A 26,604-nucleotide genomic window follows, 5' to 3' on the forward strand; every position below is an offset into this window, starting at 1 on the left:
TTTGCTGTGATGTAACTGCTTATGTGTTTTGCAAAAAGATTGCAACCAGGACACTATATAATCATGTATTAAAACATGCAATAGAAGCAACAGCTATTGGATGCTCTTCTTGGAGCTAAGGCATCTATCAAAATAGTTGTTAAGCATTTTGAACGGTATAAGAGAGCAAAGTCTGCAGTGTGCCGGATCCTGCTAATATTTTCACTGGCAAAATTTCCTTTGTGTGGTGCAAAGACAGTTGATGCTTTCAGTTAAAAGGCATCTATTTATTTTATGCTAATGTAGGGTGGTGTGTTGTTTTGGGTTGGTGTTTTTTTTTCCCAGTGAATGTTAATGCACAACTCACTGCATTTACCAAATGCATATTTTAGAGGACATTTGCTAAATTGTTTGACACAAATAAATCTGTCATAAAAACAATTCTGCTTCTTATATCCAGGAATGAAAAAAACTGTGGCAAATTTGCTATAATTTGTTTTTCAGAAAAAAGTATAGGAATTGACCTTCCTCCATTTTTTCATACAGCAGTATATGCATAGTGGCATCTTTTAATATAATATTGGTCACTGGAGAAAATCAGGAGACAAAACCAATGACCTGATATTACAGGGTTATTACAAAATCCAAAGAGACACTGCATCAATAAAGTTCATGAATCATAGTATGCTAGAATGGTTTGGGTTGGAAGGGATCTTAAAGATCATTCTTAAGAATAAAGACACCTTCCACTAGACCAGGTTGCTCAAAACCCCACCCAATCCAGCCTTGAACATTTATGTGGATGGGCAGCCACAGCTTCTCCAGCTAACCTGTTCCAGTGTCTCACCATCTTTATAATAAAGAATTTCTTCCTAATACCTAATCTAAATGTACTCTCTTTCAGTTTAAAGCCCCTTGGCCTGTCACTACACATGCTTGTAAAAGTCCCTCTCCACCTTTACTCTCAGCCCCTTTTAGGTACTGGAAGGTTGCTCTAAGGTCTCTCTGGAGCCTTCTCTTCTCCAGCCTGAATAATGAACATAGTTGATGTTACTGAACTAAGAGGGTCTAAATTATGCCAAGGTATAAATCAGTCATAATAGTGAACATACAACATGACCTTTGGTTTAAGAGACACACTGCTTCATCCAGTAGCCACATGCCCCTGAAAAAGAAGGACTAAGATGATGAAGAATGTGGAGATGGACAAAGCAGAAGGAGCCACATTTGAGACTCATTCTGACTAGCCTGAATTTGTCCAAGATTTCCCATGAGGAGGGCTGCCACCACCTTTGAACGGGCTGACTCCAAGCACCAGCCTTCCCTCCACAAGCCCACGCTACTACTACTGCCAACGCTGACAGCGCGAGCAAACCCAAACACCGCCTATTATTTTCTCCTACCCGTCGCACCCAAAGCCTTCCTCCCACGGCACCGTTAGTCAGCCTATGGGCGAGAAGCCGCATATGTGCACAGGGGCTGAACACCGTGCCGCAGCTGTGAGGATGGCGGCGGGGCTTGCAGGGCCTCCCCACCGGCCGCTGTCATTCTGAGGGGGACCTTCAATTATCAGAGGCCTCGGCCTTGGCAATGCCGGCAGCGGCTTGGGCCTGAGCCGCCCCTTAGGAGGCGGCCACGCCGTATCCCCCCCATCCCCGAGGGAAGGGTTGCAGCTCCCGGGGCTCACACAGGCGGCCCAGCGGCCCTTCCATGAGGGAGGAAAGGAGGGGGCGGGTAGTGTAAGCAGCGAGGGTCTACCCGCCTGTGCGCGGAGAGGGTGGACCCTCGCCCCCTCGGCGCAGGCGGGCAGGCATCGGGCGGGGTGGTGTGAGGGGATGGCGGAGCCGGTTGAAGGGGAGGGGGGGGCGGCTGCGAACGTGTGTGCGCCTGTGTGGCGGCGCGGGCGGCGTGCTCCCGCCCTTCCCCCGCCGGCGCCCGGTGCTGCGCGGTGGGCTGGCGCTGGGGTATTTACGGTAAAGTGGACCCGGCGGTGGCAGCTCGGTGTCAGGTGATCGGCGCTGAGAAACCGTTGCCGCCTCCCGGGGAGGAAAATGCAAGATGGCCCAGCGGGGCCGTGAGGGGCTCCGAGGCGCCCCTTCTCAGCCCGCCGCCGCCTGCCCCACGCGTAGGGCCGGCGGGAAGCGCTGAGGCCAACCCCGCCGCACCACAGCCCGTCCCCGGCGGGGGCACCGAGCCATGGGGCTCTGCTACAGCCTGCGCCCGCGGCTCTTCGGCGACGCCGGCGGTGGCTCCATCTCCAGCACCGGCGCCACCTCGGAGCCCGAAGCGCCGGCGGAGCCTCACGCCGCCCCGCAGCCGCAGCCCCTCGGCGCCCCGCTTCGGCCCGGCGGTAAGCCCGGCGGGGAGGCGGACGGGCCGCCGCTGCTACTGCAGAACGGCGGCGGTAACGGGGCGACCCCCGAGCGGCCGCCGCTGCCCAAAGCCGGCGGCGCGGGGAAGGCGGCGCGGCAGCAGGCGCTGCACCAGCCGCCGGCGCTGCAGAGAACCTGGGAGAAGCTGCGCCTAGAGGAGCGGGAGGCGGAGAAGGAGGCGAGGAAAGTCAGCAAGAGCATCGACCGGGCGCTCAAGGAGCAGAAACGGGAGTACAAGCAGACGCACCGCCTGCTGCTGCTGGGTACGTGCGTGTGTATGTGCAGGGATCTGCGTGTGCGAGGCGTCTGCCTGGGCGGGCAGGTGCCCGCGGGGCTCCCCGGCAGCGCCCCCTCCCCGGCTTCCCCCGTTTTCCTTGGGCGCCCTCCATCCCTCCTTTGTCTCCCCGCTGCCCCCTGCTCTCCCTCCCTCCCCCCAGCCCTGCCCTCCCGTCTCCGTGCCTGGGCTCTCCCCCAGGCAGGTTTACACCTTTTTCTTCCCTTCCCCCCCCCCGCTTTCCCTCCTCCCCCTTTCTGGTCCTGGCAGTCGTTTTGCAATGGAGGGAACACGGTCGGCGGTTGTCCTGCGAGGGAGAGCGGCTCCACCCAGGCCGCCGGGAGGGAGCGATGCTGATGGAGGAGCAGAGGGGTCTGCCGGAGGAAAGGAGCCCTGCCCCGTCAAGGGGGGCTGCCTCGGCGAGGTCTGGTCTTAGCGCCAGAGCAGCTGCGAAACATAATGGAAAAACTGCAGCAGAAAGGAGGAAAAATGGCTATGCGTGAGATGTGCATAGCTCGTGGATGACTACCGTGTGTAGCTAGGGGTGGTTTAATGAGGAGCGGTAGTATGGGCTTGTGGCTCCTAAATGAGAGGAGTGCTGATGAGCAGTAGGCTCCTTATTTAGAGAAGCAGTGAGTGGTGTAAGGGGAAATAAGCGGGTGTTGGTATGCATGTTCCTCACAGACATCGCCTTTACTACAGGATGTATTCTTCAGCTGTTGGCCCTCAAATTTTTTTTCAGGGGTGACTTGTCAGCTTTTGTCCCCTCCTCTCTGAGGTGCTATATGCGGTCTGCTGTTGCCACTGCTCTTTCTAAGCATTAGTTAATAGTCCTCTCCAGAGGATTTGTACCAGCTGATACATTTACAGTATGAAAACCACAGGGGTATCTAATACAAGCATCTCATTTCCTGCAGGAAACAGAACAGTCATACTGCAGGGTTGTGTTTTGTTGTTTTGTTTTTTTTTTTATGATCTGAGCAGAGGGCTTATTTGGCCTCTTAGCAATTGCCATAAATCTCGCTTTTCTGTTAGCATGGAAATGCTGATTTGCTTTTGTGTTAGCTTGCTTTGCATTTTCTTGTAAAGTTGTGTGATATGCATGGATTTTTGGTGGTTATCTATGTGCATCACAGATGTTGGATAGTCTTATGTCTGTCTTCGTAAAACTGTGTTTCCATGTTATTGGATTCCTTCATTCCTGTTGGTGGATGAGGGGAGGAGAAATACAGCAATGCACAAAAGGTATAAGCAATGTTTGCCAGAATTGTAGTGCTCTAATTCTAAAACAAGTCATGGGCTTTTTTATATCCCGTAAGATTCCAGTAGGCTCTTATGTAGGATACCAGTACAACTAGTGAAAGGAAAGAAGATGCAATTCCTACTCCATGGAATTAATAATACTCTTTGTAAAATATTTCTTCTGATACTTAACTGTTATGTTATTTACCTCTAGAATTTTAAATATTCATTTTAAAAAGTGTATTTTTAAAATGTTTTTCTTCCTGTAGCCTCTGAAAGTATGTTGTGACCAGTATGGCTACGAGAAGGCAAAGATACAGGTTGGTGGCCTTCATCTAGAGAGCAATGTAGCTGCTTGAACAAAAGGATCGTGAAAGATACTGCGTGTAATCTGTAACATGGGTGGTTGTCATAGTAAACTAGAGCATTAAACACCTGTCCAGAAACAATGCAATTTGAAAAATAAACCATCTCCAACTCTTGGCACTCTGAAAGAAACTCAACACTCTCAAGACTCTGTGTTGAATTTTGAATTAAATCAGTGTCACAATCAGAAAATGCTCTCTTGATCTCCATATCGCAGCGAGGAAATGCTGGATTATTGTTTCAGCTCTGGCAGATCAGGGCCTGACATAAATGTTTGATTTGGATCTTGGGAGAGCTGCAGGTGCTTCGTGCTTCTGTTTGCAAAGAAGTGGAAATGCTGCCCTAGATAAGAGGAAAATATTTAGAATGGGGAAGGGTTTATTTGTCAGAGAAAGGATAAGGGAAAATTGCCTTGTATAAGGTAATAATTTTCAGTCTTGCACAGAGGAAGAGACTCATGATGTATACAAAGGTCTTAGAATAAAGAATATTATCAGCTTGATATTTTACAGCATTTCTAGTGGCAAATAACTCTGTCCCTGTCCCCAAGGTTTTCCTGGTGGAGCGGACCTAAAAAATGTACCTTTGCTAGAGAGAGGAGGAATATTCTTGTAGTTCAACATGGAGGAAATACATAGCAGAGGGGAAATGGTGAATTCGGGGACAGCAGAAAGACATCACAGAATAAATAAAGTTGAGCAACAGTGTTGGTGTGGGCTTTGTTTCTTTTTAAATGCAAGCTTGTAAATAATAGCTTCGTTTTGGTTTGCCCTTGTATGTCTTGTACATGAACTGGGGCAAGTTAAGAGGATGTTATCAAAATCTTAGAGGAAAATGAAATGTATATTTTAAGGAGCTACTGCTAGATAGCAAAAAGGTATGCAAATACATGCGCTAGTATCAGAACACTAATAATCTCTAGAGTCTCTAAATAAGTAGTATATTAGAAGAGAAGCTTCTATATATGTTTGAAAGCAACCTTTCTCTAGAAGCATACCCATTCTTTCATTATGTCAAATGAAAACAGTCAGCTTGATGAGCTGTGCATTTAAGTTCCCAAAATATTATGAAGTCTCAAAGGCTTGTTTTAGTGTATGTTGTAAAATAGCTCTCGAAGAACATGTTCTTGCCTGTCACAGCTTTCCCCAAACTAATGTCTCGTGCTGCACATGATGTTTTGAAGCTCCCCTGTAACCTACATTTGGAAACACTTAATGTCATAACCGGTAATTGTGAAAAGGGGTGTGTCTGCTAAGTGTCCTCCCACATAAATAAGTGGATCTGTATCAGGTGGCTATAACTGAGATGAGGGAGCTTTGCTGGTGCACTGGTTTGGGTTTGTTTGTTCTTGAAGATGAACCCACATAAAATGGAAGCTTTCCACTACAATTGTCTTTTTCTTTTTAATGTCTACTTTAGACAGAAAGGGCTTGAAACCTTGAGTTGATTATTATTGTGCCCTGTATTATCTGAGTCCCTTTTTTTCTTTTTTCATTTTATTTTTACAAGCGAAAATGTTAATCTGCACCGAATTCTTAGGATGCTTTTGCTAACCTCAAGATGAAGACTTTTTTAGGCATATGTATTTATTGCACTGATTTACAGGGCTTGGTCAGAGTCTTGTACCTTTGGTTTCTGTCTTGTTTTTTTGGTCTTTTCTTTTCTTTTTTTTTTTTCATATTTTATTTCCAGAGAACTGCAAACACTTGTCTACAAGACTGTTTAGCTGCTGATTTCCTAGAAACTGTACAAACATTACAAATCACTTTATAGAAGCAATTCCAATTCTCATTTCCAGGCTCATATTTTAAACTGTTTTGGGAGCAAGTGAGGTAAAGGCAGACTGGCTTTAGACAAAGTGCTAACCACTGTGGTATAATCAAGGCTTATGTAATGTTGAAGTAAGCCATAGGCAGATTTTTTTTTTTCTTAGCTATTGTCTTGTAGTATCATCTAGCTCCTCTTTTGTTCCATTTCCCCTGACTCCTGCTTGCTGTCCTAATTTTGGATGACTTTCTCAAGCAGAACTCATTCTTTTGCACTTCCCTGCTAAACTGAAACTGAAAGTGTTAGAAGTAAAAGCTTTCCTGTTCAACAGAAACTGAAAGTAATGATGCAGGGATTGAGGAAGGGAAAATGGAGATAGTAATGTTTTTTGTTTGCTTGTTTGTTTGTGGTTTTGTTTTGTTGGTTTTTTTTTTTTAATTTTAAAGGTACTATAGCTGCTTGCACAATACTTAAGTTTTGACTTGATAGTGAAATTTAGATGTGTTTATGTACAGAAGTGTATAAAACATACAAAGAAACACTGCTTCCCTGAATTAATGGAAATCAAACACATAGATGCCTTGTCAAGCAAGGGGAGTTCTGAAGTGGTAGGTGTATAACAAAAGTAATGCTTTACTACAGTTTCTTTTTTTTAACTACACACCTGTTGACTCTTGTCAGAATTAACCTGTATTGCAAGAGAGGTTTCTGCTCTGACAGTGGATTTTAGACTGCAGTTGCAGTCTGTTATTTATATATGCTGCCTCAGCAAACCCTCAAGTTTATCATCCCAAAACCAGTTTTAAGTCTTACAATTAAACCGAATAAATCTTATTTAAAAATAACTTTAACTTTTATATAGTTTGAACTCATGCTGATTGATAAATACCTGAATTTAGTTTAGCTGGATGTGCTGATAATTCTCCTGTACCTGTGTAAGAGTGTGTTCTTAGAGTGCTTTTCTGTTACCACAAAGATGATCTTCCACCTAATGTCCATAACAGAGCTGGATATCATTGTTTGTGTTCCACAGTTGCACGCTCTTGTTGCATCCTATATATGCCTGTTTTGTCTTTACAAAAAAAAAAACCTGTTGGTTTGTGCTGATCCTTAAAGTTTTAGGATCCTTACAACCAGGTAGTTCTAGCATGTACATAATGGATATATCATTGGTAGGAACAGATATTTTCAGGACTTTGAAATAATGGGCTCCAAGTACTGACCAATGTCATAAAATAAATGGGGTTTATAATCCGTAATCCTTTGCAAGAGACATTCACATGTCTTTTGAAATGCTCTTCTGCTTTTATTGTAAGTTATGGCATCATATGAAGTGCTCTACACACTCCTTGCAGATGAGCAAACCAGTAGACAGAAGTCATCAGGACATGTTGGAATTCTTAATGTTGGTAGTCTTTTTAAAGTGTACTGAAAGCAATCCCTGAAATACAACATTTTTCTTTATTCTGTAGATTACTAATTGCATTTAGCCCATAATTAGCTGGTTTAGCTGATTTCCATTCTTTGATTAATTTTGCTTATTTTTTAATCACTTAGCATGGGCTAGAACAAAAAAGTGGCATTTTTTTCTTAAATGCTAAGCACAGCACTGCTGGGAGGCTCTAGCTGCTGTACAAGGGTCAGTTCTGCAGCTGTTACTTAGGCAATATGAACTCTGGGTTATTAGGCAAGCTTTGTATATCAGCGTGTATTCCACAAATGCTTTTTGTAACATAGTGCTTAATTAAGCAAGCTATGATAGTAACTTCTGTGTAATTTTAAGTTCCCATTGCCACTGTAACTTCTTGACTGCCGAAATTTTAAGGAGCTTGTTAAACCTTGGATTTGTACGTTTTCCCTTTCCCTGTGTCATCACCTCTATCCCCCAGGTTTATAAGACATACAGTTTGAAACTTTGTTCCCATGTTCATTTGTTTCCACTGCCCAATGTCACAACCCATATTTCTTACCTTGCCAGACCTTTGGCATTCCTTAATTGAATTGTAACATATTTTTTTTTTTTCAATCTCCAAGATAACTGTGTAAGTAATAGTTATATTGTGGGATTATTTCTTCTCCCATTTTAGCATCTTTGACACAGTGGAACTATACAAATGTGGGGAAATACTGGGGTTTTGTGTGGGTGTTTTGGTTTGTGGTGCCTTTTACTTGTTTGGTTGGTTGGTTTGTTTTGTTGGGTTTTGTTTTTTTCCTCTAAAGTCCTGGCTTTCTTCAACTTTTCAGGTCAGGTACCATTTGAGCTTAGAAAGTTGAGTTAATTTTCAAAAAACTTTCTTCTTTTTAATCCAGCATCCTGGCTGAGCTGTGAGGGAAAGTTGCCTCTCTCTGTGCTTACCACGTTTAACCTATTTGCTGCCTGTTCTAGAAGAGATTTGCTTTTATTGAATGAGATGGAAAGGGTTCCCCTCCACAGACTTCTGAATAATAGTAGAGAAACAAAATGGTGCAAGTAAGATAACAGAGCTGTCGCTTACCCACCAGTAGAAGAGTTAACATTTTGCATTGGGGAAGTCTTGACTTTGCAGTGTTTTCTTAAATTTTGTGTGGTTTAGATATTTTGTAATGCCTAGCAAGAGGCTCAGAGTAGACAATTGATGTGTTGAGCAGATTAGTAAAAGCATGGAGCAGATGTTACTCAGGCAATTGACTGGTGCCACAGTCCAAAAGAAATCTAAGGTTGTGTTTCACTGAAGATGCAGATCTATTTTTAGAGATGAAAAATGTACGTCATTAGTTATTACTTAGTGTGTTCTTAATAAAAACAGCCTTTTGTAGCCAGTTAAAATCATCTAGTTATGGTTTAGACTTGCAGCCTTGCATGGTTGTTTAGCCCTGGGAGGTATTTGTTGTGCTGCAGTCATCAAGAAATCTTTCACTTTATGGGCAGAATTGCTGTGCAATTACTTACAACTGTCTGACACAACTGGTTTAGTTTTTTTAATATTTTAGTTGTTTTCTTTTGATTGATAACATCATAAATTCAATAAGGCTGGGCAATTTGTTGGCTTTTTTAAATCCCCAGAGTGCAGAGTCTTGAAGAAGTGCAGCTTCATAACTGGCCTGTGCACATCATACTTACGCCTTTTCCAAAAAGTGGATAAGCATGTTAAGTATAATGACTAGTGGTATTTCATATTATCCCTGTAGCACTGTATATGTGAAACTCCTTCTCATGGTTTGTCTGCACATGACTATTGAATACAAGTTTAAGGACTTAAAACCTCTCTAGATAAGCTGTATGAAGAAGGAAGGATATGTAGTTTGGGACTGGACAAGATAAAGAGTATTTAAGAAAATACATATTATTTCATTTTCTGTGTTCACATGCAAAGGATCAAAAAGCCCCAAGAAAAACCTCCAGTTAATGTTCGTAACATAAGGCATAGCATCAATCACTTGTAGTGGAAGATCTGAACTGATAAGATCTCTTTGAAGTCAAACTTGAATTGGTTCCTCATAATCTGGTATTTTACATTTGTTTGTTTTTAAACTTAAGTGGAATTTATAACTCTACAATCTTATATTTAAAGTCATGTTAGGTTTCAAGACTAATAAATTATTCTTTCCCCAAATACCATTACTGTTGTAAGGCAAATTCAGGTCATATTTTAAATGCTGTTATCTTTATTTCAGCTAAGAATTTATATTATGTGGGAACAGCATGCATTTTTGAGTTTATAAAGCTATGTGAAAGTAGAAAGCTCTCCCCTCCTGGAGTATTTAAAATAACAAAAATAACTGAGAAGTTTTCCACTTTCTTTTAAGACAACTTTCATTCCTAGGAAGGGCAAAAAGGAAGCTCTCAGCAATCAGTTCAAGCAAATTGTCTAGTTGGTCTTCAGAAGCTGAAGAAAAGAACGTTCCTTCTGTGGTTTGGGTTAGTGCATGCAATGGAGATAAGAAGCAGGCTGAAAAACATTTGTAATAAACCCCTGAAAATAAGTTGAGTGCTCTCTCTCTCTGGGTATCCTTTCCCTACTCCCAATCACTCTTATTTAATTACCGGAAAATGCATACTTTTATATACGTGTAGTATACTCTGCATTTAATTTGTCATATATGCATTAGAATGGATGTAAAGAGTTTTATTCTTCCATCATGAAGAATGAAGGCTATGTTAAACTGCCAAAAGTGTGGATCATCATGGATCCTTACTCTTCTGTGCAAGTGTAATTTAATGTTAAGCAAATCAGCCTTCTATTGAAAACTGTCATGAATGTGGCTGGAGGCATTACCAACTCTGTTATGCTACAGTTTTCTTAATTATGGAAAATTAGTCACTCTGGATCTTGAAGCAAATGCAAAATGCACAGTGTGGTGTTAGGCAGTGCCTTCTTAGTAATCATCTTTATTTTCCTGAACTCCTCGCGTGTGGTGGACTAAGCTACAACAGAACCAAGTTGCTGGTTTTTTGGTTGGTTGTTTTTTAGTGACAGCACTGATTCTTATTTCACATGCCTGAATTCATTTCATGCTGATTGAAGAATAGTTTGCTATTCTAGACAATACTTTTTCAGATAAATACACACATGTCTGTATGTGTACATGCATGACCACAGAAATTCTCGTAGAAGGCAGTAGATCACATGGAGGAGTTTAGGTGAGTTAAACCAGCCTTCAAGAGTATGTGATTGGATTCTATCCTGTTGTATATAATAGGTTTAAAGCTATGTAGGAACAGGGCAAGTCTAATGGATTCTGCAACAAGATTTTTATTTATTTATTTGTTTATTAAATCCTCTGGCTCACTGAATACATGAATTAAAAATAGACTTCTGGAGTTATCAGCCTGCTCTGAGCTTGCTGTAATTGTCTAATTGACTTTTTAGGAGAGTTATGAACAAGATAAAGGGGTTAGAGTTGGACGGCACATTAAAGATCATCTCATTCCAATCCCCCATGTCATCAGCAGGGACACTTCCACTAGATCAAGTTACTTAAAGCCTCGTTCAGCCTGGCCTTGCACATTTACAGGGATGGAGCAGCCACAGCTTCTCTGGGCAACCTGTTCCAGTGTCTCACCACCCTCACAGTAAAGAATTTTTTTCCTAATGTCTTATCTAAAGCATTGCAAACACTTGCCAGCCTTTGCAAAGAAAACTTGGGTTTGTTTTTTTCTTTGTGTTCATATATAAACTATAAAACTAAGTTGCAAAAGAATATAATGATTTGTATAAAGGACATATGCAAAAATAACCAGTTCATAACCTGCAAAGGTGTGTTTAAAGAGTTTGGTTCTTTTTAGTTAAAAAAAAAACACAAAATCTTGTTTCTTTTCTAAATGGCAAGATGATGTGGAAGGTATTTGTTTTGTAGCATGTCTGGGTTTTCCCCAGTCATTTGATCACCTAATATTAAAAACTGAACAAAGAAAAAGTTTTTTTTTTTGTCTCAGCTGTGCTTAAGAACCTTGTATTATAGAACAAGAATACTACTGTTGTGTGCTGCCATGCAACATATTCATGTATAAGCAAGCAGGAGAACTGCGTTAAGGACTGGATATAACTTACGATGAGTTTCAGATCCTTTTAGCTGTTGGGTCTACCAGCTCATGAGCATGTCATAATGCAGAACTGTAGCTGTTCATACTGTTTTGCTTTATCCCTGGAAAATAATTCTATGGCAGAAAGCAAATGGGAACTACAGGGCTGTAATTCTGGTTCTGATTGAGTAGATGATCTTCCTTTGATTTAATGTTCTGACAGAAAAACACATCTCAAATTCTTTATAGAGTGTTTTCTCAGCATTTGGTGGGGAGAGGGGGAAGCACAAAAAACAACGAACCATCCTTCATTCATGTCATTACTTTGGTTTAACGGAACTGAACTTCAGGTTCGTATTGATCTAGATTTTCCCTATGAGGAGATAGCTCTGGGAATGGAACACAAGCTTTTGGCACTTGGAGAAAGACTGGATAGCAGTTTGCATGTAAATAACTGCCATGCATTGTTCATTTTAGTAAATACATTTTTATTCTTACATATAAGAATATTTTTAACAGTCACACACTTGTGATTCTTCAGTGCTCAAGCCTTAAATTTGTCTTAATGGAAGACTTACAGAAGCAGTAGAGTTGTGCTTGATTTGGTGCTTGCTGATGTCTTGCTGTCATCAGGAGTCATAGCAATCCATCTGATGCATTCATGAGTTTCTGGTATATTCAGGGTGCATAAGGCAGCTGTTCCAAATTCTGTTGGTAGTCTTTCAGCTTATCTTATTCTACTCGATGTAGTGTCTGGATTCATGTATTGTTTGTTCAGTAGTGTCTTTCCAACTTGGTTATTATTAGAACAGTATAGTTGTTGTGTAGTTTCTTTAGGGTTGTTTGCTTGTTTTTAAGTGGGGAAATTACAGTAATGTTTAAGGAGGCACCTGTTCACTCCTTTTAACTCATACAGAGAGGTAAGGATGTTGACCCAGCGGAGGAGGGGAGAACAAAAATGCCTACAGTGGTGTTTGGCTTGCAATATGCAGGACTCTTCTGTCAGTGGGTTCTGTCTCCAGGTGTATGTCAACTATGTCTTTGAACTGCCAGAGGTGGCAGGAAAACTGCTTCACAGGAAAGCTGAAAAAGAGAAACTACTTCCTTAATACTTGAAGTTGCTTATAATTTGATGTAGAAAGGATGACCTGAAGAGTAATCCTCTCCAAAGGCTGTTTTGCAATAGTCCTTGTCTAATTAAAAGGGATTCACAGACTTGGAATCTGTCTCCCAGGGACTGAACAGTCACTTTTTAAGATGGGATGAAAAGTTACAGCAATGCAGTAAAAGGTCAAACAGCCTTTCAGATGACTGTGTTACAAAAGGATTAGGATGTTGGGCAGGGGTGAGGTGAGACTGTCTTTCATGCTATTTAATGCTACCCCCAGTGCCATTGCTAGTGCTCCTGGTCCAGCAGTTTCAGAAAAAGAAAACAGGGGTCTGGTGCTCTGAACAAGAATGAGCAGATGTTTCACACTTGGTCTGCTTCCTCATACAATGCTTAGCAACACGTATGTATTAATACCTGATTCTACTTTTGGGGGAGGCCATTCACCTTAATAAATTCGGGGTCTTGTGCACTTGATGGTGTGTGTGGAAAGTGGCAGAGCCTGCTAAGGCTCTCCGGCACCTGAAGGGTTCTAGTACATGTACATAGGGTACAGGGTAAAACATTCATAACCTTTTAAGCCTAAACAATATAATTTCCTATTATGTTGACTGCCACTAAAATGTAACGTTTTCTTAATGGCAGTATGTCTGTGAGATTAAAAATGGCTGGAAGAGTGTGGGAGCCAAAGTTTTCTTCTATTTTTTGTTTGGGTTTTTTCCTCCCTCATTTGACTCCCTTTTTAAAGGTAATCCAAAGCCTCCCTGTAAAACCTCACTTTGTGTTTCTTCGTAGGTCAAATAAACTTCTTTAAAAAGTACTTAAGTCTTTAAATAATATCTGTCATTATTTTTCCCCTATGTATTCTGTATCCTGGTAGCTCTAGTAAAAGAATAATTAGAAACTTACTTGAACTGGCTGTTTTTATGATGTGTAAAAAAAAAAAAAAAAGATGAATTAATCTGTCTTAATCCTTGCTAGAAAAAAACAATTTGAAGATACTAAGTACCAAACAATTACAGTATCTTTTGAGTTCAGTCTTTTATCCCCTAATGCAGTTCTCTCCGAAGTTGGACTGGTAAAGACTTTACTATTTGTAGCTGCTTCATCAGCATTAAGTAAGCAACCAGACAATGGAGCACATTTAAGGAATTTATGAGTAAGTAGACTGAAAGTCCAGAAGTGACCAATAAGATTTTTCCTTTTGACTATCTATGTAACCAAGAAATTACTTTATTTCCCAAATATTCTCTAAATAAGCTCATTGAATTTTAACATGAATATTGCTAAGGTAATACTCATCTAAAGGGTTCAAGCAGTGGTACTGTTTGTAACCTAATTTCAGTTCTGAATAGGACACATGCTCTGTCCCACTCACCAGCTACAGCTTCTACTTGGTTGGAACTCATACTGTGCTTGTTCTCTAGCTTGGCTGAAACTCATATAGTTATTCCATTTTCTGAAAGAAAACAGGCTGGAAAATACTCCTTAAAAGCTAACTGTACTCTTCACCTATTGCTCTTTTCTTTTTCAGAAGTGGGCAATCCTGGCTTCTATTGGTGGCTTTGTGTTTATCTTCTGGATGGAGTATTGGTCTTATTTTTCGATTTGGTTCATCAAACAGTTCAGAGGTGCTATATATCCAAGTCTTTCTGAAACAGGACTATGAAAACTTTTGTACTCTGCTTCTGCTGCTTCTAGAGATGCAACCTTGCAGTGGCTTATTGAAGAGTATTATTTTAGTGTACCATGTTTATCAGAGAGCTACTGTTCTCCAAAATTATTGCTCATCCACACTTCAGTCTTTTGATAAGCTAACATTATTCACAGTATTATTAATCAGTGACTAAAAGTTTACTGATTCTTTGAGAACCTTATTAGCAATACTGCATCTAGTTGATGATTAACAATTAGTTCTTGAACTCTATTAGCTGATTCCTGATCCACTTAAAATGTGTTGTATTGATCATTTGCAGAATAACAACAGGCATACATGTGATGCTTATTTAGAATATCAAATGTCTTATATTGACATAAGCATTTAACTTAATGAACTGTTTTCTATCGCTATCCCTCAAATAACTTATTTTTAGTTAATCAAGTGACTTACTACTGATTCATTGACCTGAGGTGGTAGATACAGTCCTGTGATCAGAAAATGTGATTTTTCCCAGACTGTGTGTAATCTAAATAATAGTATCTCATACCTGAAAAGCTTTATTTTCTGATGCCCTGAAGTTATTTCTCAGAGTAACAGTAAATTTAATTGACATTCTTTATGCCATTATCTGTGGTGATGTGCAGGACGTGCTTGGATCCTTCCTATAAGGAATTTTTTAAGTGTTAAAGGAGGAACTGGTTAGATCAACTTGTGAAGAAAGAGGGCAGGAATCTCTGTTTAAATAATTACTTGTTTGACACACAGAACATTATTTGCAGTTACTATTTTAAGGTAAAAAAAAAAAAATAGCCTGGCATTTCTGAATTAATATTTTCCTTTAACAATGAGGCTGATTGTCCATGTTTTTGTCTAGCATGGTCTAGAAAAGTTTGGTCTGTTCCATCTCCATAGCCTACTTTTAAGGTGGTTCAGACTGTCTGCTTCCCTCTCATTTTCTTTAAAAAGAGACACTTATTTAAGTTGTTACTTTCAACAAGCTGAAAAGGTGAAAGATTAAGCCAATTGAATATTTACTGATACTACAGACTAGAGCAGGATGGGAAAAAAAATCCCAGTATGTTGGTTTTGTTGCCTACTTTTACTTACTACTGTCTGTAGCCACAAGTGTCTTCAGTGATGCGTTAGGATTTATATGCAGTTGCGTGGACTCTTATGACCACTGTGAAAATTGGCTGATTCCTGTCACTTTTTACCTTCTTTGTTTATGGCTGAGAAATTGCCTATCACTTGGGTTTTGAAGTCATCTTTACCATAAAAGAGCCCAAATCAAAATGTAAAGCTCTTAAATCCAAGCACTTGGTAAATTTTTATTTTAGGTCATCTTTTTGGTGGCTTTTTTATTTGGTAGCAGTTAGGAAAGTTAATACCTGTTAGAAAAACTGCTTATTGTCAAAATTACTGTGTATGTTAAATGTTGAAAGTCAACTCTTACTCTAGTTCTTTAATAACATAAAGGTAGAGTTCTTACCTTTGTAATCCTTTACTGATACATACATGAGTGAAGAATTAAGTCTCTATGAACACACTGGGGTATTCTTGTTCTTTAACTCCTAAATGCACACTAACAATTAAATTTACAAAATACTTGAGTGAGTGCACCACCCTGTCATCACAGTCTCTTTTTTTTTTTTTCCTCCTTCTCAGGTGTGTACATTTTTTCAGAGCACCAGATGGCTTGAAAAGCTTTCTTAACCCCCATACATGATTGACCATGTATTTAACATTTCAGAGGGTAGCCCTTCCGCCGTGGGTGTTCTGCTTTTGCTGGAGCCAGGTCTTCTAGCAGTTTAATTAGCTCTACACAGGGAACCTTCCTGTGGAGGAAACGTGCATTTTCTTTTTAAAAAGATCATCCAGAATAGATTGCAAGCAAAAGCTGTGGAGGAGGAGAAGTAACTTTAAATACAGGAGCAGTTGCATTACTGATTTTGCTGCATTATGTAAAGATGTAAGTCAGTGTAATGGGCAAGTATACAAAATGCATACTTCCATTGAAAACATAGCGAGTCTTCCTGTTGCTGCAGGAATCCCAGATGTGAACTTTACTCTGCAGTGTCATCAGTCTGGAATTTACTGCTTGAGCTGGAAGAGGGAGCAGAGACCCAGAGGCGTGGCAAAAATTATTTTCATTAATGCCGTCTTTGAATGTCTCATTTTTCAGCTTGAATATGGTACATGTGATGAGAAGTGCTTCCAAATTACTGGGAAATTTTGTCTTACAAACACTTTAAGTGGAGCCACATGGTCAGCATTGTGGAAGATTTACACACAAAAGTGTTATGTTACATACTCTGAATATACCAATTTCTTCAAGAATATTCTTGACTATTGGTTTAGTGTTATTTTTGTCACTTTGTATCTAGTTCAGTCACTTGATACAAGTGATGGTGATAATTCATTCCTCTAAAACATCCCTTTTTTTTAAGGGAGTTTTTATTCCGACATAAAATTGAAAATGCAGTTTCTTTCATGGAGTCCATGAAATGCAACCCCTGGCTCAACAGCAGGATGCTAATAAAATTAACATGTATTTCAGAACAGCATGCTACTTTACAATATTGACAGAAACATTTATTTGCTTGTTTTATTTTCCTTTCTGATTGTGAATGTCCATGGGTATTCATCGTGGAAAACTTCAGGCTATGTGGTTAAAACCTAATAAAATCAGCTGAATTGTGTCATACAATGAAAATCATGAGAAAGACTGGACTACAACAATCAGTAGGGTTTGATTTTAACTGTAGTTAAACTGTCAAATACATGTGCAAAGGTTTGACATTTCCAGCATGAAGGCTATCTAGTCAAGCTTTGGTATATATGCTTTGTATTGACATGCATTATGTTGTCTTTGATTACATAATTTTGCTTCCTTTCTCAATCCTCATAGATGCATGCCTACCTTACTGTTTATACAATATAGAATAAGTAACAGCAACTGAATAAGAAATGTTGACTGACATCTTCATTTCTTTAATGTGGAGTAATTCTTGCACTGTATGCAGGAGTCTTTATCTGCAACTTGTGTGAATTTTTCTAAGGAGTGAACCATAGATAGGTTTCCTGTTGTACAGATGGAAAATCTAGGTAGAAGTGGCACATGGTCAAACTTGCACATCATCTGAATTTTAATTACTTTAGATGTCTAGAGCCTGGTATACTTCCAAAATCATTTTAGAGCTGGTACAAAAAGCTACTACCTTTGGTGCTGTCGTGGTTTAAACCCTAGCCAGACAGCTTGTTCACTCACTCCCAGTGAGTGGTGCCGGGCTGAGAGCAATTGAGCCAGCCCCCCCCCCCGCCCCAGACACCGGGGCTTTCCTCTTCTCTGCTCCCAGAGGGATGGGGAGGAGGATCGAAAGAGTGCAACTCCCACGGGTTGAGACAAGAACAGTCCAGCAACCAATGTACAACACAAATCACCACCGCTACCACCAATGACAACAATGATAAGAGAAAATAGCAAGGGAAGAGAATACAATACCACCTGCTGAGAAACGAGTCCCACCTGGAAGCCCGTGTCCTTCCGGGTAACTCCCAGTTACCCCCCACCCTGGGCATGACGTGCTGTGGTATGGAATACCTCTTTGGCTAGCCTGGGTCAGGCACCCTGTCTCTGCTTCCTCCTGGCTTCCCCTCCTCCCTGGCAGAGCATGAGCCTCACAAAGTCCTTGGTCAGGGTAAACATCACTTAGCAACAACCGAAAACATCGGTATCACCAGCACTGTTCCCAGGCTGGAAGTCGAAACACAGCACTGCACCAGCTACCACGAAGGAGAAAAATGACTGCTACTGCTGAACCCAGGACAAGTGCCCAAATTACTATGTTAATATTTACTAGAATTTCTGAAAGCTGCTTTTCAAATAGTCTTTGAGAGTGAGAAAACTTAGTGATAATGCTGCAGCTGTATGGCCTCCTCTGATGGCCGTGCATCCAAGATGCGAGAACTCTGCTGAACTGAAGAACAAACTGAGCCTTCTGGTACTGTTTTTGTGTCCCACTGCCAGCTTAATGATCTGGGCCTCAGATGCTTGTCAGACAAGTCCCCTGTCATGACAACATAAGTTTTCCAAGTCTTGAAAGTATGCTGTTCCTGCTTTTCCTGGCTGTGATCTCCTATTCCTAGTCCAGTGAAGAATGATGACTTGTAGCAACTGTTCATAACCTTCAGGTAACCATGAGATGCAATATTGTAGAGGATGTTTTGGCAGCAGCATGCCATGTTGAGAAAACTGCCCTATGTTGTAAAGGTTATCGGGCTGCATTGCTACTGCAGATACTACAAACTGAAAAGTCTCCATCTTGCTTTGGGAGCAAGAGTATAATATGCAAGAATAGCGGGAGTCTCTTAGTGCAACAAGCAAAGGTCTCTGAGCCTAGACAGATAAACAGTTGTATTCCTATGGGGGCAAGCATTGTCCCTTATCCCTTGCTGCTTATGCATGACAAGAGTGCCTGGGGAAAAAAAAAATAATGAAGAAACAGTTTGTTCGTGCTGTCAGTAATCTGATTTACCCGAAGTCTGAAGCAGGCTACTAGTTAATGAATTGGATGTTACCAGGATTTTTTGTATGGTCAAGTTCATCATAATACTTACTGCTTTGGTGTACCACCTCTTTTATCGCCATGCTATCTGGTGATAAAATTGTTTATTTAGTGGTAGACTTTTTAATATACAGCTTCTGTATAATTATTAGGACTGCCATTTTTCCTTAGAAAATGTATATGACTATAAAAAACTACACTTCACAAATATATGTGAGCTGTATAAGATACTGAACATGTTATCAGTGGACTTGATAACAATGGAGATTGGAAATCTTGCATTCTGTGATTGGGACAAACTGGGATTCAAATTGAATTCAAAATATGATGCAATATTATCTTACTAGTTTAGATCCCACATCTATTCTGTTGCTCAGGATTTGTTTTGTATCTGTGGCCTGATCTGTGTGTCTGTGCCTGAACTAATAAATTGTGTGGGGTCTAGTCTAAGCTGAGGTCAGTGTTGCATAAACCATATCAGTAATTCAGAAATAACCAAATTGCAGATCTGGTTTCTTACTATTTTAACTTCAGGGTATGTTGGTTGCTCTTAAAAGACCAGAGGAGTTATGAAGGAAGTTCAGGGACTTGTCCATAAATGTGGAATATATTTAGGCAGAATTTGAATGACTGTCTGGTGGATGCGTAGGAAAAGAAGCTGTGACCTGACTGCAGCTGGAGTGGAAGACCTGCATCAGTATCACTGAAGTGCCAGATGACTTCCGTGGTAGCACTCAAAGCTTTATTCTGGAGCAGCTCAGTTGCATGCTAGTTCAGGTATAAAGAATAGTGCCACTGGATATGAAGGCACTTGTCTCTGCCCTGCTATGCCATCAAATGTTCAGTGAAGCAAACCTTTCTGTGGTAAAGAAAGGCTGCAGTTCCTCTTCCTTAATGAAAACCGTAATAGCATGTTGGTTGTATCAAATGACTTCATGCCAGTTTCAACCAGCTTCAGCAGTTTACCAGGGTACCATGCTCTATCCCCTTGACTGGTTCCTCATTCACCATTTGCTTTGCACTGAATGAAGCAGGATTCTGTAGATAAGAATGCCATGACTTGTCTCATAGCATAATTGAAATGGTTAATGCTATCTTTGCAATTTTGTAAATTGGAAGTAAAGTTGAAAAAACTTTGTGTGAGTTTTATTTCAAAGGCAGCTTGGATGTTTGTTTGGGTTTGGTTTTTGTTTGTGGTGGTATTTTTCCTTTTTTAACACCACAGAAAGGTGGTTAACTTCAAGCTCAGCCTATGAAAGATCTGGTGAAATGTCTGAAAAAGACATATGCTGGTCTAGCATTTTCATGATGATAAACATTCTTTCTGGTTCATGCTGAAGTAAATTCTCAGCTTCCCTGATGGTTCCTTATTAAAGAGTTGTGGCTTTCATGTGCCTTAGTGCATGTTCTTTATCAGTTTCCACATCTTATCTGTGAATGCAAATATCTCAAAATCAGCTTTTATTTCTGGTTGTTTATTTTTCGGGCCCATGTATTTTCAGTCGCTTTCTGCTAGATGCAAATTAAAGCTCTTCTGCAGGACATTGTCCCCACTAATGGCAGGGAGTAGTTCCTTTTGGAAAGCCAGGTGGTCTCAAAGAGCACTTTGATGGAGTGAGATGGTTTGGCACTCATGAGTCACACCATGTTCCAGTAGATGCAGTGGATAAAACACATAGAATCGTAGAATAGTTAGGGTTGGAAAGGACCTTAAGGTCATCAAGTTCCAACCCCCCTGCCATGGGCAGGGACACCTCACACTAAACCATGTCACCCAAGGCTCTGTCCAACCTGGCCTTGAACACCGCCAGGGATGGCACATTCACAAGTTCTTTGGGCAGCCCATTCCAGTGCCTCACCACCATCACAGTAAAGAACTTCCTCCTTATATCCAATCTAAACTTCCCCTGTTTAAGTTTTAACCCGTTACCCCTTGTCCTATCACTACAGTCCCTAACAAAGAGTCCCTCCTGAGCATGCTTATAGGCCCCCTTCAGATACTGGAAGGCTGCTATGAGGTCTCCATGCAGCCTTCTCTTCTCCAAGCTGAACAGCCCCAACTTTCTTCATACAGGAGGTGCTCCAGTCTCCTGATCATCCTCGTGGCCCTCCTCTGGACTTGTTCCAAGAGTTCCATGTCCTTTTTATGTTGAGGACACTAGAACTGTACACAATACTCCAGGTGAGGTCTCACAAGAGCAGAGTAGAGGGGCAGGATCACCCCCTTCGACCTGCTGGTCACGCTCCTTTTGATGCAGCCCAGGATACGGTTGGCTTTCTGGTCTGCAAGCGCACGCTGAAGCCAGCTCATGTTCATTTTCTCATTGACCAACACCCCCAAGTCCTTCTCCGCAGGGCTGCTCTGAATCTCTTCTCTGCCCAACCTGTAGCTGTGCCTGGGATTGCTCTGACCCAGGTGCAGGACCTTGCACTTGGCATGGTTAAACTTCATGAGGTTGGCATCAGCCCACCTCACAAGCGTGTCGAGGTCCCCCTGGATGGCATTCTTTCCCTCCAGCATATCAACCGAACGACACAGCTTGGTGTCATCGGCAAACTTGCTGAGGGCGCACTCAATCCCACTGTCCATGTCAGAGCTGTTGAACAAGACCGGTTCCAACGCTGATCCCTGAGGGACACCACTCGTTACTGGTCTCCAACCGGACATTGAGCCATTGACTACAGCTATTTGTGTGCATCCATCCATCCAGTTCTTTATCCACTGTGTGGTCCATCCATCAAATTGATGTTGTTCCAATTTAGAGACAAGGATGTCGTGTGGGACAGTGTCATGGTTGGCTGTCACCAAGCTCCTTATTGTTTTTCATGTGCCTTAGCATGCCTTCCAGGAGAATCTGCTCCAAGATTTTGCCAGGCACAGAGATGAGACTGACTGCTCTGTAATTCCCTGGGTCATCCATTTTCCCCTTCTTGAAAATGGGGGTTATATTTCCCTTTTTCCAGTCATCGGGAACTTCACCTGACTGCCACGTTTTTTCAAGTATGATGGATAGTGGCTTAGCAACTTCAATTGCCAGCTGCTTCTGGACCTGTGGATGGATCTCATCAGGACCCATGGACTTGTGTACGTTCAGGTTCTTAAGATGGTCTTGAACCAGATCCTCTCCTACAGTGGGCGCAAGGTCTTCATTCTCACAGTCCCTGCGTCTGCCTTCCAAGACTTGGGTGGTGTGGTTGGAGCATTTGCTAGTGAAGACGGAGGCAAAGAAGTCATTCAGAACCTCAGCCTTCTCCAAATGCAGGGTAGCCAGTTCTCCTGAGAGCTTCCTGAGAGGGCCCACATTGTCCCTAGTCTTTCTTTCATTCGCAGTGTGCCTACAGAATCCCTTCCTGTTATCTTTCACATCCCTAGCTAAGTTTAATTCTAACAGGGCCTTAGCTTTCCTAACCTGGTCCTTAGCTTCCCAGAGGACAACATCCCTGTATTCTTCCCAGGCCACCTGTCCTTGCTTCCACCTTTTATAAGCCTCTTTTTTCTTTCGAAGTTTCCTCAGCAGCTCCTTATCCATCCATGGAGGCCTCCTGGCCCTCCTGCCGCACTTCCTGTAGTCGGGCCGCAACAGTCCTGAGGTTGCTGAGCTCGGGAGTCAACACTCCTGAACAACATGTGCTTTTCCATCAGAGGCAGATGCAGTATGTACAGATCCAGAGACATGAAGGTAGAAGACTAGGACCTTATGTTTGGTGGTGTCTTACAGTGCATTGATTATTAACTCCTTTAAATGTTTAGTCTTCTACCAAAAGCTCTTTAAGACTTCTTTTCCAGAGCAGGAAAGACTGTAGCTGAATAATTCAAGCGATACTCTAGCCATCTTGACAATCCATAAAATTACCAGTGCATTGTTCTTCTGATTTTAAAAAGTTAAATGTCATGGTCCTGTTATATTTTGAGAAAACTAATTGACTACTTGAGATTTTTTTATTATTATTTTTTTTTAAATTTGTAAATAGATCTGTTTATCAAAACACCAAGTATGGCATTTTAATGGTTAATGAAGTGGTGCTACTACCAGCAGTGATCCTGATCTCTTTACCAGAATTTGCATGGTTGTGTGATTTATGTGGATCACCAAGATCATTAGAAGGGGACCTTTTTCAGTAAAATTTGGATGCATAAATAGTGTGTAAATGTGGCAGGAGGAATAAGAGCTGTATAGACTCTCAGCTTAGGACATTTTAGCCAGTTCAGAGAAATTTCTTGCTTGACTTGTCAATGATTTCTCCATATTTTCACCCTTTCAAGGCTTCCAGAGGGGACTAGGAGCCATAGTCTCAAATGGGGTAACAAGCCCAGAAGCTGGGCTGAACAGAGATTTGCATTTGAGTGTTATTCTTCACGATGGGTTCTTGGTGGATTCATGTATTCATTGCATTATGTCTGTAAGCCTCATGGTGGCAGTAAATACTAAGAGAAAATAAGCTAGTCTAGTACAGATGACCTTTATTTTACTTACAGTTAAAAAGCACATGCTTATATTTATATTTTTAACTTTTGCTTCCAGTGGGTCAGCTCAAAACCAGAAGGTCAGCTTGACCTGCAAAACTTTGTCATTTGTGATTTCATTCTGCATGGACTCTAAGAGCCACTTTGTTGAAAGAAGTATTTCCTCTTTTCCTCTCTACTCCCACACCAGCAGGTAAAGGTGGCATTGGTGAAAACACTCTACTGTTGAGAAAAATTAGATGGCAGGTGACTGAAACAGCTTTTTCTTCCAAAGTAGTGTCACTTGGCTTTACCATAGACAATCACATTTCTTACCTTAGCGTCAATTGTTCATATGTGAATGAACAGTTATTTCAGGGTAGTGGTGTTGGTGTGTCAGCACAGGCATGGTTTCACTTCATGTCATCTCCCTGACCTCAGATTCACACATCAGGTTCTTGTGATCTTTCTCCCCTGCCCAAAGTTGTCAGTTGTTTGTTCTGTCTGTCTTCTGTGATTCATGGGCATATTGTGAGGATTTCATCATATATCAAACTATTAAAAGTGAAGCCAATGCTGTTGAAGTTCATAAAATACCAAGAAAAAAGGAAATAGGAAAACAAACAGCAGTTCATATGGGAAACAGATAAATATAGTCTGTGCACAGTTTTTGCATGACTGCTTCTGTTACCTGAGCCTGATTTGTTTAAAAGTAGTTCAGGTCTCCCTCACTCAGGTAAGAATGAAAAAAACATCTGTCTCTGTGCTGTATTCCAGTTAAAAGACTCTAGAGATGGAAAAAGAGTAAGAAATATTTATACGTTGCTATTTCCTGTATCCCTGAAGTGGGTTAAAAGGCCAAGTTAATGTCCTGAGCTGCTTCGGATAAAATGCATTTAAAAAGTATAAGAATTGAAGGTGTAAACTGTTGTGCCTCTAGACGTCTGCTCAGTTTACTTTGAGTATTTTAGTCATTTGAAGTCTTCTTTCAGGTAAATTTGATAACTCAACCTAGAAAACCGTGCAGAACTAGTTACAGGACCAGAATAAATTGTTACTATATGAGAATCAAAAGGGGGATTTTTCACTTCTCATGCCATAAAGAACATTAAAATCTACTAAAAAGAACTATATGTTCTTCATATTCTGTTCTTACAAAGAGAACCATCATGCCCTACTCAGTTTAAACAAGGACCATTCTTTCTAATATGAGAACTTGTATGTGAACTCAGGCTGATGCATCCTGAAGAAGACAGGCTGATGTGTGCAGCTTTTCATTGCAGTCATGCAAGTTTAAGATCTAAACCAGCAATTCTCCAGAAAATCATAGTGTTAAAACTACGGTGTTATTCAAAAACTGGCAGATCTTTTTTCCTTTTCCATAATATTTATGTTGCCTTCTTGCCACCATCTCATCCAAGGAAATTCTGAAGCTTGATAAGCCTTGTTTTATGTTGTTAAATGTGGTATATTTATGATGTTCCATTCCCCAAAATGCTAGTTGTGTTGTAAGTGTTAATGATGGGATTGTCCTTTCATATAAATATAGTACAGTCTGCTGACCTTCACTGCTGAAAAAGCTCTATTTGATGCAGTGTGGTTATGGAACAGAGTGCAAATGAAGCCCCCTTTCCTTCTTGGTGACTGAGATGGGTGTTCTTATACTTTGTTCATCCTGTTAATTACACAGCATAAAGCAAGCCTGTGGAAAGAGAACTTTCATTTGACCAATCAGTATAGTTGGAAGTGGGCGAACTGTTGTGTGCATAAGGTTTTGTGTATTTTATGGTCAGAGTATCGCTTTCCTCCTGTAACCCAGTGTATTGCAAAAGCTGCACCAACTTTTAAAGAATGCAAGAGTGTGGCTGGGTTTTTTCTGTATAATCAGGAAAGAGGGAATTATTTGGCATTTTTTTTTTCTTTGTGTTGCTTGTATTGCTGAGAGCTTTGAAAAGGTAGGGTTTTCTGCCTGCATTTTCATAATACCTAAACTTTTATTCAAGAGCAGATCTGGTAATAGGAAATGCCCTTTGCAGGAACTGCCTGACTTGCACTGTCCTACTCTGAAAATTCAGGAGGAAAATTGACAAGATGTAGGAATCCAGAGAACTAATTAGTTCTTTAAGTTTGGGACAATTTACTTCTCCATGAAGCATCTTAGGACATACACTGTAATGTGTTACTTGCTGGGAAGAAGAGGCTACTGCTTTGTAGTTGGAGGGAAAGGGGATGGCATATACTTGTGGGTATGGTGGCTTCATTAGAACTAGGCCAGCACCATATTTATCAAATGGTGGGGGTTTAAATGCATGATTGATGTTGCATGCAAAATTGAAAGGTGCAGAAAATAGGATGTAGTTGCTGCAGTTCCTTATAGGTACTTGTGTCCATATAGTCTTTGGAAACTATGGTTTCTTCAGTGGGGCCGTAACACTTCAGTCTTTTCTGTGAAATGACGCACTTCTGTTGACTAGCTTACATCAAAATGTGACTTTATTGTCCTTTGATACTTCTATTTTAAGTCTGTGCAACATATGTTACTGCTAATTGTTGAATGACACTAATTCACAGTATTTGTAACACAGATCATGTAAGAAATATTTCCCAAGTAGAGTAGGTGTATGCTGCAGAAAGAGTAATCGCTTAAGAAACAGGCTGGTTGCTTCATCTGTTACATATTTTGCATTGAAAACTTTGTGGTTTTCAAACCACAGTGTTTCAGTGGTATTGGCAACATTCAAAGACTAATACTGCTTATGGGTGGAGTTGAAAAGATTTCTGTACAAAATGTTGGCAACTGAGACTGGCAAGATTTACTTTCCAGACTTAGTAAGCAAATTCATATTAATTGGCATATAATACTATGTCTTCCATCACTTAGTATGTTACCAAAGAGTTAAGGGCAAATCCAGTGAATCCCACTTTGTTACTATACAATAAAGCAAATATGGACACCTTTTACTCTATGGAGTCTAGCTGCATCCAAAAAAAGCATTTGAGCATGTTAGCGTTTCCTATACTGTGTTGCATAGGGAGGGAATCTGTGGAACATCCTTCTGCTGTTCAGCTAGTGAGAATTTTGTGGAAAAAAGATCTAAACTGCATCCTCATGCAAAGTGGCCTTCTCTAAGTAGAACATCCTTATATATAGCTATTTGACAGCATTTACAGTCTACCTAAAGATTTGTATAATTTAAGCTGTTCCTGTGGAGAGGATGAGTTTATGAGTAAGTAAACAAAGGCTTTGGGTCTATTTTGAAATCTTTTTTATAAACACATGGTCTTTTATGTCTTTAAGAGTCTTTGAAGCATAATTCAGGACCT

General features: G+C 40.8%; 1 protein-coding gene and 1 long non-coding RNA gene across 5 annotated transcripts in view; one reads left to right on the top strand and one right to left on the bottom strand.

Annotated features, from left to right (window-relative positions):
* LOC134171076 (uncharacterized) overlaps positions 1–1,807 on the bottom strand; it is a 47,651-nt gene extending 45,844 nt beyond the window's left edge. For all 4 annotated transcript variants that reach the window (XR_009967472.1, XR_009967470.1, XR_009967471.1 and 1 more), the window contains exons 1-2: positions 1,667–1,807; positions 942–1,006 (exon numbers count right to left, since the gene is read on the bottom strand). This is a non-coding gene — a long non-coding RNA (uncharacterized LOC134171076). The remainder of the gene's footprint in view (positions 1–941; positions 1,007–1,666) is intronic.
* A 194-nt stretch (positions 1,808–2,001) lies between these two features.
* Positions 2,002–26,604, top strand: part of GNAL (G protein subunit alpha L) — a 197,584-nt gene continuing 172,981 nt past the window's right edge. The window contains exon 1 of the mRNA XM_062633033.1: positions 2,002–2,614. Coding sequence (XP_062489017.1) covers positions 2,176–2,614 — 439 coding nt within the window. The 5' untranslated portion in view covers positions 2,002–2,175. The remainder of the gene's footprint in view (positions 2,615–26,604) is intronic.

This window comes from Pezoporus occidentalis, unplaced genomic scaffold (assembly GCF_034315485.1).
Source record: "Pezoporus occidentalis ecotype Australia unplaced genomic scaffold, CSIRO_AGI_Poc_V1 ctg4, whole genome shotgun sequence".
In the NCBI taxonomy this organism is placed as follows: Eukaryota; Metazoa; Chordata; class Aves; order Psittaciformes; family Psittacidae; genus Pezoporus; species Pezoporus occidentalis.